Source organism: Cygnus olor, chromosome 2, assembly GCF_009769625.2.
Source record: "Cygnus olor isolate bCygOlo1 chromosome 2, bCygOlo1.pri.v2, whole genome shotgun sequence".
NCBI lineage: Eukaryota > Metazoa > Chordata > Aves > Anseriformes > Anatidae > Cygnus > Cygnus olor.
The window spans coordinates 42092627-42107754 of NC_049170.1; the positions used below are offsets into that span (position 1 = coordinate 42092627).

At 44.8% G+C, this 15128-nt stretch overlaps 1 protein-coding gene across 7 annotated transcripts in view; it reads right to left on the reverse strand.

The window, feature by feature from the left end:
• Positions 1–15128, reverse strand: part of SLC4A7 (solute carrier family 4 member 7) — a 136686-nt gene that overhangs the window by 81187 nt on the left and 40371 nt on the right. For 2 of the 7 annotated variants that reach the window (XM_040546462.1, XM_040546455.1), the window contains exons 1-2: positions 9822–10038; positions 7778–7870 (exon numbers count right to left, since the gene is read on the reverse strand). The exons of 1 other annotated variant lie outside the window; for it this stretch is intronic. In XM_040546462.1, coding sequence (XP_040402396.1) covers positions 7778–7798 — 21 coding nt within the window. In that variant the 5' untranslated portion in view covers positions 7799–7870; positions 9822–10038. Of the gene's footprint in view, positions 1–7777; positions 7871–8015; positions 8155–8912; positions 9593–9821; positions 10050–15128 lie in introns of those variants that run through there. 4 more of the 7 variants (XM_040546456.1, XM_040546458.1, XM_040546460.1 and 1 more) reach the window with 4 other exon arrangements.

A 15128-nucleotide genomic window follows, 5' to 3' on the forward strand; every position in this document is an offset into this window, starting at 1 on the left:
TGAGGATAAATTATGCAACAACATCAGCCAATGCAATGGCATCAGCTAACAAAAAAAAGAGAGAAGGATTATTATCCATGAATAGCTGTCTTGCAAAAATAACAGTTGTTAAAAGTATGTTTACAAAACTGGAGTTGCTAAAAAAATATTGACACAATGTGTCTATGAGAAATTAATTTCAACTAGAACATAATATTTACATAAACCTGCATGTTTTACATCTCTGTTGTGAGAAGAACTAGATAACAAGGTTTACTAGTTTAGTAACGTTATCACAAGCACTGCACATCTCCCAGGGCTCAGCCAACAGATGTCAGCAGTTCACATAGCAAAGCTACAAAGGGCCCCGAAATGCCGTTCAAGACTGTTTAACAGCACTCCACATGGCAAAACCTTTACCATCAGATGAAGCATAACCAGCCCTGTCAGATCAGAGATCCCAACCCCAAGAACTCCTCAAGGAGTTGTGCTGCTCCTCCCTGGGGCTAGTGATGGATGGCAGCGGCCTCATCTACGGGAGGTGATGCTACCCTTGAGGTGCTGAGTGGCTAGGTAAAGGAACTGCAGGACAGCATGAACACACTGCACAACATCACAGAATATAAACACGAGGTCCTGGCAGGTCTGCAGCCTGCTGGATGTCTGGATCAAGGCTGTTTCGGAAAAAATGTCAAGGCTCATCCAGCCCTCAAACTATTACCCTTTCCTACTTATCCATGGGGACACCAGCAACACTTCCAAAAAGAAAATCATTACTGTTGAGTGAATCAAGAGTGACTACTGAGCACCACGGGAAGGATGAAGAGGCCCAGGTGGTGTTCCCACCAAGCTCACTAAGCTTGTGAATAGGGCTGTAATCTGGGCACAGTGGAGAAAAACTTTCAAACTTAAGTGAAGACATGGAAAACCCAAAAGGGAGAAGGTGCTCTTGTCCCCCTTGTGAAAAAGACATAACCAAGAGCCCACCTCACTCAGGTGCTTGCACTCACGGCATAGCAAGTAAAGAGGCAGACCTCGAAGTCGGAGCTTCTTACAGAGTGAGGGTGGAACAGCTTGCATGGCTGGAGTGCTACAAAGGAAGGATGCAGACTCTTGTGGAAAGCCAGGCTGGGAAGGTGAAGAACACAGATTTCAACCTATGCAAAGGGATGTCTGCGACACACAGATCTTTGCTTGAACAAATGACAAGGCAGTCAAGACCTTATAGGTAAGGATCAGAAAAAAGTCCAACATGGTTGACATTGTGCTAGGTGCCCGCTACAGATCTCTTCATCAAGAGGAATAAGAAGAATCCTTTGTTTGAAAGCTGGAGGAAGCTCTATGATCGTGGGCACTGGTACACATCAAGACCTAGACCCACAGTGGTATCTATTGGTAGAGCATGGTCAGGCACAGCACTCCAGCAGATTTCTCAAGTGTGCTGAAGATGATTTAGTGGTGTGAGTCAACCGGTGAAGATGCTCTGCTGTACTTGTTCACAAACAAGGAAGAAACAGACAGGGATGTGAAAGTCAGAAACAGGCTTGGCTGCAAAAACCACGAAGTTGTGGAGTTTCAAGTCCTGAGAGAAGCAAGAAAGACAAATAGTACAGTACAGTACACAGCACAAGACTCAGTACATACAGTTCTAACACAGGACTTCACGAGAGCAGAATGCAGCCTGTTCAGGACTCTTCTCGGTAGAATCTCAAGGAATGCTACTGTGGAGGGTAAAGGGTAAAAGCCTGGGAGAAGTGGCTGATCTTCAAGTACAACCTCCTCAAAGCACAGAACAGCTCATTCCTCCATGCACGAAGTCGCACAGGCCTGACAGCAGGACAGCATGCATGAAAAGGAAACCTGCGACTGAACTCATATGTGAAAACAGAGCACATGAAAGGTGGAAGCAGGGATAGGAGGAACATACAGGCATTATCTGAGTGTGCCGAGGTAGAAACAGACAAGCCACAACTCATCTGAAACTAGCTGTTGTTCAGCAGTAGAAATGAGCAACAGATGTGGAGGGCAGTAAGAAGGGAAGAAAACTTTTTTTTTTTCAACTGAAGTTAAACAACAGAGGCAGAAAACAAGTCTGTACAAAAAGGCAACAAGGTGTATCTGCTGTACATCCTTTCTTACACATGCAGAAGAGTATCTGATGAATCAGGGCTTCTAAATGTGAACTCAGTCTGATCGGTTAGCAATAAACATGATTTATTAGCTGCAGTAGCTTATTCATAACCTTGTCTGAAAGAAAGAACTCACAAGTGCTTCAGCTTCGCATGACTTCTGGGATCCAGAACACAGCAGCCTGAATCTCTTGACAAGGCAACAGAATTTTTGCACTGGGAAGCTATCGCACTCCAGAAACCAACACCAAGTGAGATTCCACTACAATCTCTCTCTAACACAGGTTTGTTTTAACCTTTTTCCGTTCTTTGGTAACAGGCATATACCATCAAGACAGCCTGACTAGTGATTCTCAAGTCTAATGATAATTCTACTCTGCTAATGGAATAGTTGTGGTGTTCAGAATTGGTAGTTTTGTTGAAACAAAATCTTAGATTTCTCTAGCAAGGAATAACTGACACCATTATCCTTACCATAACCTAGGTATTTACAGTCACTTAGCTGTCTCTCTCCATCCAAAAATAGATCCAAATCAAGACACAGCCAGAATATATTTACTATATTTCCATTAGTCATGGAAAATACAAAGGAATCAGCCTAGTGCGTAAGAGACCAGGAAAAAAATCGTCACTTTAGGGAAGCATAGTTTTCCAAGACACGCTGTCCACACACATACGTGGTTTTAATGCACATATGCCTCCGTAGTGAAAAGATGATGATGGGGAAAAAAAGAAAATGTATCAATCAGTCAAGTTTTCAGGTGAGCCTTCAGTTCTCCCCACCTGAAAAGCAGTCCTCAACATACAGATCCCCAGTAGCATACTTATCCCGTAGAGAAGTAGCAGCAGTGAGCAGAGGAGGTCAAACAGCAGAACTGCAATACACATCAGGCAGTGGGGTGCCGGGAGACACAGTTCTGAATGTTAAATCCTGCTTCTTCTCTTCAGCTTCTGTCCACATGCCTTATTCACAGTAAGTTCCACTTTGTTTGGAAGCAAACGCCATGGATTCTGTTAAACCAGGGCAATGGCTTGACAACAGTCTGGAAACTTCTACTGTAGGCTCTTTTAGTACTAAAAAAAACAAACTTAAAGCGTGTTTATAAGTTTAAAAATATTTTGGTATTACAAGATACTGTCTTAGCCATACTGCTGACATGTCTAGATGCCTTCCAGCACAACTACATCTTATGAAAAATATCAGTACTCATTCTACATCATTTGTTGAAAATTTAAACTTTCTATGAGATTGAACAAGAAACAAGTGCAGAAGAAATTTCAAAGTCCCTCACAGCAGGAATACAGGGAAAAAGAGGACATACTGTATGGTATACTGTGAGGTACAGGTAAGAGAATTCAAAATTAAGATTTGAATAAGGTCCTACTCTTCAGTCTGAGACTGGGTTCACCAAACAGTCTTCAGTACAAAAGACTTGAAAGAGGGGAAGTCAAGGTCTATCAGATGCACTGCAGGTTAGAAGTTGGTTACTTCACCAACAGGAGCAAAGAATCAAACTCAAAGAAAAACATAACTTTTAGAAAAGAAAACTGGTTGCTGAAAGAGGATATTAGATGACACAAGAAATAAAACATTTCAAATACTTATGCTAAAATGGAACTTGCTAGAATTAACAAGCCCCTTTTTAAAAAAAAAAAAAAAAAGGTTATGAAGCACTCCAACATTGTTGAAATGAGTAAGACAACTTGTGCCAGTATACCCAAATAGAACAACCATTCCATTGCATAACTTTGAGTCACTTCAGTTAAGGCACCGGAGTAGGAAAAACAAAATCTCAGGTCCAGCTGAACAGCCCTTACTGGGTAGCAGTCACAAAAGCTTCCAGGCTAAGATACACAGTAATATGAATCAATATTCTGAAACATTACTTCAGGTAACACAAGATCCACTCATATTACTCTGGACAATTTACAGAGGAATCTGTATCATCTGTAACTCACAAGCATTCACTCTTTTTTTTACATGTTTAATAAAAATGGAATAGCCTTTCTGCTGTATAATCCTAACACTGCTGTTGGAAGAATAAAATATTTCATCTTCTCCACAAACAAAGAAATAATAAATAATTATAGGCCATACTCTAAATACAAAACCTCTAAACAGATTTTAAAGTTTTTAAAACTTATGGAAAGAAGCATGTCAATACACAAATAAAATGGCTCCATCTAGTGGTAAAAAAATATAAATTTCCTTTGCCACAGACATGCTGCCTCTACTGCAGCAAATTTTAACTCACTGTGAAACAAAGAGCTCCGAGTGTGCCAAGCACTAACTAACACAGACTCTTAAACAGATAATCCCTTCTAATAACCACTGAGATATGCTGACAAGGTAGATTTGGGATGCTTGCATAATTGATGATTATTCTCAGTAACACAGAAAGGAGCTTCTCAGATGCCAGGACCGAGTTTTAAATACAAATGTTGCACTTTCAAAAAGATAGCGTTTTATTTTTTTCATTTGCTGCTAATCATGTAATTGTGAATTGAGAAATACATATGTAAGAAGACTGTAAAAATGCCAGTAGAAGAATCAATGCTCATAGTTTTGCATTCAGACATTTACTGTTATACAGGGCTAGGAAAGTCATGGTACAGTTCTCAACCTGCTGATTAATAGAACCATCATTTGAATCTCCCTATTCCTATCATTATTTCAAAACATTAGCCAGACAGCTATCTTAATTTTAGTAAATAATGTGAAATGCAAGTGTTTCTAAACTTTATCCTTCCAGAATATGCTATACCGAAAGCACTACAGTGTTCTTGGGAGAACCTCTCTAGTTAACATTCAAGTTACAGTCTGTATGTTACCAATCACTGGTTATAAAGCGGTCCTGCTTACTAAGCACCACTTTAGGGTCCACTAAAGATGTCATGTAACAGATACCCTTGTGCAAAGGATTTAATATTAAGAGTCAACAACCACCCTGGTGACATGTCAAAAGTCACCTAGAGAAGCAAATCAACCACATGGGTATAAGGCAACTAATCAATACACCCAAAGCTCATTTTGGACAGCAAATAAAAACTACTGCAATGAAGCCTAATGAAAGTTCTCAAGTCTGCAGCAGCCACGGATAACTTCCTAAGAACTCAAAAAGACTGGCAGCATGTATAGTTAATAGCAGCTCACAGTACTCCTAACCCAGAAGCGATCATAGCCATTGGCCATAGCCCACTGCATGGTGCAAGCTGTCCAAAATATACACGCTAACCAAACCTAGAATATCCAAACAGCACAATAGAGAAAAGCAGCATGTCTCTCAGAAGCCATAGAATCAAGTCAGCAAGGTCATCAGGCCAATCAAATTCTCTCTGGTCAGTGCTATTTAGCTGCAAACCAGCACAGCTGTAACTGTACTGGTTTAACTTCTGGAGAGTGTACGATCAGTCAGATATGACAAACTCACAGGTTTCCTGCACTGTGCTGAACTATGCAATACAGACATACCCTCAGTTACCCTTGTCCAGCCATAAAGAGAAAACACTAGTTCCAGCATATGGTAATATGAAAAAAATGTAACTGTAGCAGCATAAATGTCCTCCAGAGATCTGTCATCTGACCTACCATCACAAAAGCCACATGTCAAATATGAAGGCTAGTAACCACACAGTGAAAAAGTGTTCCCTTATCTCAGTTCTAAAAAAGTCATACAAGATGTGTAAAGATATGCAGTAGTCAATTCTGTAAAAACTTTGTTTTACCATACTGATGGTACTCACATTTTCACATGTGAAGAACCACACAGCTAAATCAAACCTTGGAAGGCTTTTAAAAAGGAACTGTTTCAATAACCACCCAAGAGATGTACTATAAAGTTAGACAAAGTTACCAAGCTGTCTGAAATGCAGTAACTAGACCAAAGCTTGGTTCTGAAACCATGTACTTCAATCTAACTGCCACCAAACACCTGGTTCTCCTTTGAAATATATTCATGAAAATTAAGTTGTACTTGAGGTTTTTCTTGAAAAGAAAAAGCAATTTGCATTTTTGATGACTAAACTGCTGAAACTGTAGTTGCCATCAGATTCTGACAGGCTAATTTTCATCAATCTGTATATATTGTTATTTCAAGCAGCTCTGATTTCTGTTGCCCTACACTCCCTCTAAGCCTTCACAGGTTTTGTTACACATGAGAAAAGTTGGAGTACCAGACACTATCTTGTTGCATTAAAAAAGTCATTGGGATAATGGAATGGGCAGACTCCACTGAAGTGCTGATGTGTTTGTGAAGTGAAATGCATCTGAAAGAGTCTTAAAACGAAGCCTAAAGTAAAAGGCAGAAGCTGTCATTGAAACATGATTGCTGTTCAACAGCAAAGCCTAAATCCACCTGATAATACACACACACACACAGCTGTTGAAAAATAAGTGGGAGCCAACCATGTAGTCACTTCAGAAAAAGCAGAGGGACACTAATGCCATCTTCAGCAATATCTGGCAGACCACATTACTGACACGCTTCAACTAGGAAAGACAAAAAGAAAAGCTTCTTCCCCAACAAGAGCCACTTTCAGTTCTATTATCACTGACAGTAGGACTGTGATAAAAACAGATTTGTTTAATTGAAATGGGAAAAAAAACACATGCAAAGAACCATATCACCCATTACTCAGCCATACCACCTGGTCTACAACCTTGTAAACCCTTTATGAAATACAGAAACCAGTATCAAATACCGCACGGAAATTTCAACTTTTTTGTTTCAGGATAACACCTTTCCACAATATTACCTGAAAAATACGCAGAGATAGAACTTTAATGTAAGTTCTTTTAAATGCTACTTATGACTGCTTAAAAAAAATGCAAGCTATGCAGTAACTAACACCATGATAGAAACATGGAGTGAGAACCAAGATCATTGGTAATCAATAAAGCTTTTTAATACCATTACTAACTGTCAGATTTACCACTGTGTAGACACCAAGAGACTAACACGCTGCAGTCCTACTTTAACAAACCCCAAAAAAATGAACATAAGTGTTAAGGCAACACAAAAAAAAAAAGGCATAAAACACCTCTTCCTTACATTCTCATAACCTCCTGAATTTTCAATTCAGACTTCCTGAGGTTGTTTCTCAGCTACTTCTTAACTTCAACATGTATCTCTCTTCCAGTACTTGTCCAACCTCCCCTTCAGTCCACAAAAACTTCTTGTGTACACATCATATACCTGTGTATACCCTGCAAGCATACCTGTGAAATCCCTACACTGAGTGAAGAACTGTCTGCTTTTGTTAGCTCTGAACCTATGTCCTATTGCCTTCATTTGACAGCTCCTAGCTTGTGTGATTTGGCCACGTGCCTCCTTTTCAATCTCTATCTGCTCTCTCCACAGTAGTTTTATAGAGCCTTAACATATCATCGTCCCATCTCCAAGTTATCTCTACTAGGCTGACAAGTCCTAGCCTGTTGAGTCATTTCTCACCTAAGAGCTAATTCATACCTTGTTGCCCTTTGGTGAACCTTTCCCAATAATAATGCCTCTTTTCTAAGAGGGGAGCTTACAGTACTTAAGGTATGGGAGAACCATGGATTTATGCAGTTATTTATCTTTTCCCTGTTGTATTCTCTATTCCTACCATGTTCTGATCATCAGTTGCTCTCTAGTTGTAATAATTCTATCAGGCATCTGTTTCACACACACCTCTACACCTTTTATATACATGTTGCCACCAAGCAGTCTCCTCAAAAAACCAATGTCCTAAGAAGTTGATGATTCTCTTCTTTAAGACTGGACCTAAAATATAAAACAAGCAAGGTTAAAATGTATTTTACACTTTTGATTAAATAAGCCCCGGGGGTGGCACAGAGGTGCTCCTCCATGTTAAGAGGCACCAAACTTTATATCGAATAGCCCACAAACGCAGAACCATCTGACTTACCAAAATTGGAGGAAGACCAAAAAGGAAGTTAGGGAGGTCATTTGATTGTGCTTCTTTGTTTTTAAGCCACAGCACTTAATTCACACTTTCTGTGGAATCCTTTCATCTTACAGAGATGTTTATTTCTGAAAAAGCCATGCACGTGTAAGCAGTTTCAGAAAGCTCTGCTAGCGGAAGTAATGGCCTCTACTACCAGAAGCACAGGAACACAAAAATTAAGTCAAGCTGTACTGTCAAAAGAACTTGTTTTTGGGATTAAGTAGTGTTATACTAGAACATACAAGAATCACAACAAATCCAATGTTGCTATACTATGTAATTGCTCAAAGACCAGCGTGTCCTGTCTTTTCTTTAAGCCATTTACTTCATGTCTTCCCTATAAATTCCTTTCTTTCCTCTAGCTTTTACCAATCTTTCTGTTCTCCTCCCTCTTTTCTGACATCTTCATTTCTGCCTCAGTTACAATTACCTCCTGGATACCCTTCTGCACCAAGAGCAGGCTCCTGACTAGCCACTGCTGTTGCAAGGAAACCACCTTGGACCGCTCCAGTGAGCGCCTCAGTTCAAAGGGCCTCCATGAAAAACGACCATGCAGCAGTACAGTGGCTCATGTGGCTGACCCGAAAGCCCCCTCTTAATTTCTGGTACCACAGAATCTAAATGACTCCTGCTGGGCCTGACAAAGCTGTGCTCAGGGCATGCTGACTTTCACAAGTCTGCAATCCTCTTTGCATTAGGATTCACCTGAGGGTAACCATTAGCATCTTTCACATTAACCCCATACGTCCGAAGCCCAACAATTTTGCAATTTGCTCTGCGCAACCTAGCACCTCTTTACTAGATGGAAGTGATTCTATGATTCTAAGCGCCCTCCTGCCCGCTAAGGAGAGAGCTCACCTTCAGAGAGTCGAGGTAGTTCTAATATGGATTAACCTGACCAAGCAGCTTGCTTTCACTAAGAATTTAGCCTGAATGAGCCAACACGAATTCAGAACGTGCCTCTTCAGGGGCAGCGACAAGACGGCGGAGCAGCAGCCTAAAATGGATTTATAGAAGATGAAGAGGTGTGCAACTGCTCTGGTTTCTGCAGCCGACAGAGGAAGGCGGTAAGAGGGAAGATGCGAGCCCTGCGGACGGAGTTGTTAGCGAAGCTCCCGCTGGAACAAAGGGAAGGCGCCCTCGTGCACTGATGTCACAGGAAGCCAGCACTTCGCCGGGCTGCCGGTTCTGTCACCGCGCCTCGAGCCTCTCCTGGAGGAGCAGCGGGAAGATGGGAACCGGCCCGTCCCCAGCCGTCCTCCCCCGCCCTTTGTGCCACAAAGCACGCCAGGAGGCACGGAGGCGAGGCTGCTGCGCGACGCCCCTCGGGGAAAAGGCCCCGGGGGAGGCTCTCAGAGCAGAGCCCGGACCTTGACTCACCCCCGGCGAGGGGAAACCACCGCCGGGGGACCGCGTGCGCCGCTCGGCAGCGCAGGAAGCGGGGCACCAACCGCCTGCCTCGCTGCGCTCGCCGGCCCCGAGGGGAAGCGGAGCCGCCTCGGAAGCCCTCCGAGCCGGCGCCGGGCGAGGACGAGGGGGAGCGGGGCGCTCGCCGTGCGCGGGGCCGGGACACGAGGCCGCCCCCGCGGCGGAACAAAGGCTGGGGGGGGGGGGGGGCGGCCAAGCGCCATCACGCCGCGCGCACGCGGCGGCCGTTAACGGGCAGCGGGGCTCGGGGGCCGTGAGGTGGGGTCCCCGCCGCGCGCCCCCGCCGGCCGCGCGCCCCCGCTTCCCCGTTGTGCGCGCCCCCGCCGCCCCTCCCGTTACCGTGGTGAGCAGCGGTCTCATCTGCTCGCCCGCCCGCTCCTCTTCCATGGCGGCGGCGGCGGCGGCGACGGGGAGGAAGAAAGGGACCGGGTGCCGGGGGGCTGCCTGGCGGAGCGGCGCTCGCTGCCCACGGGACGGGACGGGACGGGACGGGGCGAACGCGACTGCTCCGCCGCGCCGGGGGCCGAGCCCAGGCCGCCTCGGCTCGCCCCCTCCCCCTGCGCGGCCGGCGGCGCCGCCAGCCAATGGCGGGGAACGCGGGGAGCGCGGCGCCTCCCGCCGCCACCGCCCCGCCCGCCGCGGCCCCCCGGGGGCTGGCGCGGCGCTGAGGCGAGGCTGGGCCGGGCCGGGCCGTGAGGGGAGCGGCGGCCCGCGAGGAGCCGCGTGGCAGCCGCCCCCGGGAGCTCCGCCCGGCAGAGGGGAGGCCTCGCAGCCGGGCCGGCGGTGACGGGGCTCGGTGTTGTGTGGAGGTTTTTCACCGCACGTGCCCGAAGCCGGTTTTTTTTGTGGAGGAAAGCTGAAATAAAGTAACCGTGATAATGCAGTCGTTTCCAAAAGCTGAGTTACTCGCCCGTCTAAACAGTCCAAAAGACCTCCGCTCAAAAAGCTTGAGACTGGGGGTTTAGGGTCGAGGCTGCGCTTTCAGTCATCTCCCTAAATTCTTCTGGTGGAAGGCTGCAGGAGGAAGGAGCAGCCCGCACCCGCCTCACTCATATAACTTCCCCTTGTCTGCCTCTAGACATCGCGCATGCTGCCAGCACACGGGGTTGGAAATAGCTTGTGCCCACGGGACCAAACATGCACATACACAACAGATGAACCGTCCCTTTGCACTTAGTGTGCTTGATAACGTGCTGGTATCACCCTGGGGCTTCTCCTAACTACACCTACTGTAGTTTCGGGGAGGCCCACATGCCCCTTTTTCCACCCTAATACCCTGCCCAGCAAGATGAGGTGGCAGCCTTTGTTTGCCCAGGACCTCTGGAACTGAGCTGTCAATGAAGCTCGAATACTGTAAACGTAAGAAGTTGGCGTGCACCAGTCAGGCACATCCAGTGCAGCCAATGCACCACAGTACTTCTGGGATGCATTCGGCTTAGCACCTAGTTGCTACATATGGCATGTGAACTCTGGATGGTTTGGAAAGCTCAGGAAGATGAAAACACCAGTGACTTTCACTGTGGGCCTGGTCCCAGCTTGTCTTCTGAGAGAGATGAAGTCTGAATGGATCACTGAGGAGGCACAGAGACTGCAGGATCACACCATGTTCTTCAGAGAAGCAGCGTAAAAGAGAGAGCAGGCTGACGTAGATATGACACGGTCAAGACAGATCAAGGGGAAGAATTAGACTGTGTCTCAAACAATCCCTCTCAGATGGAGATAAAAGAGCTGCTGGTCTTATCAGTAGCTTTAGAAGCAGCAAACGAAAGGAATGCATGCATCAGCAAACACCATGCTGGACTAAGAACACTATAAAAGGAGGCTCTGTGGAGCCCGCAGACAAAAATGTAAACCTGGCTGTAGAGGCTAACCAGGCCTCTTCTGCTGCCTACCAGCAGGAGGCTTAGCACAGCTTCTCAGAGCCACTCGCTTTGGAGATTGGCCGCAGGCTAGCACAAGGCTCTGAACTTTTTCCTGGGCGTGGGCAAGAGCAGCTGGTTGGTGACCAGTACTCACCTCTGTGCTTCCAGTAAAGGCACTGGCAGAGGTAGATCAGTCTGCAGGTGAAAATAGTTGACCATTTCTCTAAACAGATGCAAATGTCCTGGAAGTAACAGCAGGTGCACACTGCTGGATGGCGCAGGGCACAGGTGGAGTCCTGGCCATGATGCCAGAGCTCCTGACCCAGACAACTCAGAGGAAGCTTTCAAGTAAATGACTTGGCAGGAGTCTACACCAGGTCACTATAACCTGTAGTTTGAGGAACATATCATTACTGTAAGCTATAGCTGCCTAGCTGTACAGGGCAGATGAAGTAAGGCAAGCTGTGTAGAACTGATTGAGCAGGGAGCAATCTTAATGCACTCTTCAACCAAAGATTAGGACCTGGTTCTTGTCTCAGCTGAGTTTGACCTCAGAGAGAGTTCAAACAGTGAGACTAATAGAGAGAAATAAAGCACTTTGCACAACCACCACAAAAGCAACTGTGTTATGAAGTGCCTTGCTACACCTGTACACAGAATAACTGTGACCCATTCTGTTCTTTCCTCTTCCAGGAGCAGGAGGGCTGGCAGAGTTTCAGCTCAGACAGACTGTTGAAAATGATACCACACTAGGCAGCATGGGTATAATGGGGATGAATTGTGACCAGCTCCCACAGGACAGTCCTAATCAGTGCTAAATCAGTGTCTTGGGAGGGAGATCACAGCACTCTTTCTTTGATACTGGGATGAACACAAGCCATCTTCACGAGCACAGATGTACTTCATTCTCTGGGGATACAGCCCAGAGAACAGTAATATCTAAAATAAAGATTTCACATAATATGCACCAAATGGCAGTATTTGGTGAGGTTCCTGTGGGGACAGTAGACAGTTTCTGAAAACCCAGATGGACAGAGTCAGAAGAATGTTTAGTCCATCATAAAGGAGGATGCTGACATCAATGTCAGTTAGGTTTTGGCATCAGAGGATGTTCCTTTTCCATTATCCTCCTGATCTATTAAGAGGGGCTCTTCCTCTGGCAGAAAAGTGATGCTCCAGCACTATTCTCCATGGCATCAGAGAATACCCAATAGATCAAGGTGCAGTACAAAAAGAGCCCAGCATTCGTTCACCATACTTCCTCTGGCTCACTGTACTGAGAACACTATCTCCAGGTGAACACCCAGTCATTTGCTGAGCTGAAAAACTTGTTTGCGTACTGCATTCCATCAGGTCACTGTATGTATAACTATAGCAGAAAAGGCTAACCTGGCTTCCCCGCATCATGCTGCCTGAATGAAAAGAAAGTAATGCCCCTGTTTACGTGAAGTTGACCAGAACTTGGTAATGTCCAAAGCCTACATTTTCCAAAACAAATGGTGTTGAAATAGAAACAAGCCAGCTTTATGCATATGAGAATAAGTGCAACTGTTAGTGACACACCAGGCAACACATGAAAGGAGCTGCACAGGTCTAATGTTGCACTGGAGAAGTGGATCATCAGTATTTCAACAATGTAATGCACCTGGTCCACCGAGAGTGGCCTGATGATGCTTTTCCTCTGGTCCACTTCCCCCTCCGCCCCCCAAACACACATTCTTGGACATGGATGGAAGAGGCAGAAATTGTTGGATAAGTCTGACCTCTGATGAGGAAACAGCCTGTTTCCTTAAGGTAGAGCCATCAGCATCAGCTTCACACCTTACACTCCTGCTGTTTCATTTCTTGCCAACCATCGGGCATTTGCAGGGCCGAAAGGAAGGAAGTTAGTAAAAAGGAAGCTGGTAAAAGCACCTTCCATCCAGGCTGACACCAGCATCCCATCCACTCCAGTCATCAGCTGCTCTGGCAAGTATGACCTCCGGCAGGAAGTCACCACAGACTTCATGATCCGGATGACAAGACCACATTTGATGGGCCATTACGACAGTCATGACCAGTGCCAAAGCAGACTCCTTCTTGGGGTTTTTGTCTGTTAGTAATGGCTGTTCTCATGAGCTGACACAATATCATTAATAAAAACATTGACAATTGTGGGGAATAACTGTGGCAGATAATCACAAGATATTATTTTGGCAGCAGTTGTGCCCCTAAGCAGAGCCCTAAGGTTAGTAAAGAAACAAAATGCTAGGGAATCAGTATTCTGTCCCTGTCCCTTTTCTCTCCATAGAGAGCAGAAACCATTTCCATAGCTAGGACAAAGTCGCAGACTGAGGAACCACCAATGGAAAGAAAACAGGAGAGAGGGGTCGAGGGGGGAGGAAGATAAGAGGTCTGGCCCTTACTGAGCATCTGATGGTGGAAGAAAAAAGAAAAAAAAAACTCAAGAAATGAAATCACTTTGTTAGGATGAGAGGGATGCAGTATGCAAACAATTGGTTCCCATAGCTGCACTAGGGCAAAGAACATAAAAACAGGAGTAACAAATGTCAATCAAAAGGGATAAGGGCAAAGACAGGCACAAGTACTAGTGCAAACAATCACAGGTGCAGAAGGTAACAGGCAAGAGAAACACTTGGGCAAGGTGAGAAGATTGGCTACAAGCAACAGAGTATAGAAAAAGATGCTGATCTCTTGAGGATCAGAAGGGTAAAAATCAGATGATAAAGGGGAGGGGGTAAGACAGACACAAACTAGAGATGCAAAAGTAGGAGGTGGCATTTTGGCCTAATACGCTGAAAGAAAAAGAAAAGGTTCTAGGGAGAGAGGAGTATAGCAGAAGAGTCTCAGGACTAAAACTTAACAGGAAGACCACTGACACTGAGACGGACCCCTGCTAATGTCACACTTTTAAAAATGCAACTCTCTTACATGGTCAAATAAGTTGTTAATTCTTTACATTCCAAGTACCTGTTTATCAGGTCCAAACTGTGGAAAGGCAAACATACTTGCAAATAAAGCTAGAAGATGTTGTATTTTGAATATCCATGTCATACAATACTAAATGCCCAAAAAAAAGTACCAGTTGCAGGTGTCTAAAATTGGAAAGAGAAGATTAGTTGAAGCTTTCAAAACTGTTTGGCTAGCCATCTGCAAAAGGATTAATACCCCTTCCCTTACTTGTGAAAGACACCACGAAGGTCAACGTGGATGAAACAACCAGACATATAAAGCTGCATACTAGTAAAAGAATGAAAGAAAAACAATAATTCCACCCCTAGAGCAGTAAGCAGTAAATGCAGCCCAAGGCTGTACGACTAAGACAAAGCATTGAGAAGGTGTTCATTAAAAGAGTACCATCATATGTTTGGGGGGGTGTGCATTGAATGAAGAATAGTCTTATAACAAAAAAAAAAAAAAAAAAAACAACTTAAGCAACTGTGGAAATAAAGACCATCTCACAGGATGTATGAACAACAGGGCAACAGGGTCAAATAAAAACCTGCATTCTGGCAAATCCCAAAGAAAGATTTACAAATGTTGATTGCTCATCTCTGCACAGTATGTGAATATAATATTAAATTCAAATTTTTTGACTAAATATTAATTGTATGTATGTATTGTATACCATTGCGTGGCCAAAGATCAGAATTATTCTTGTTGCTTTGCAGATGATTTATTGTTCTATGTGGTTTTTAAATGCTTATGAAGAAATAATCACAGGCCTGAGGAGTTCATCATCTAAGGCTCAGAAAAAAAGCAGACTAGAGGACAAGTGCAGCAT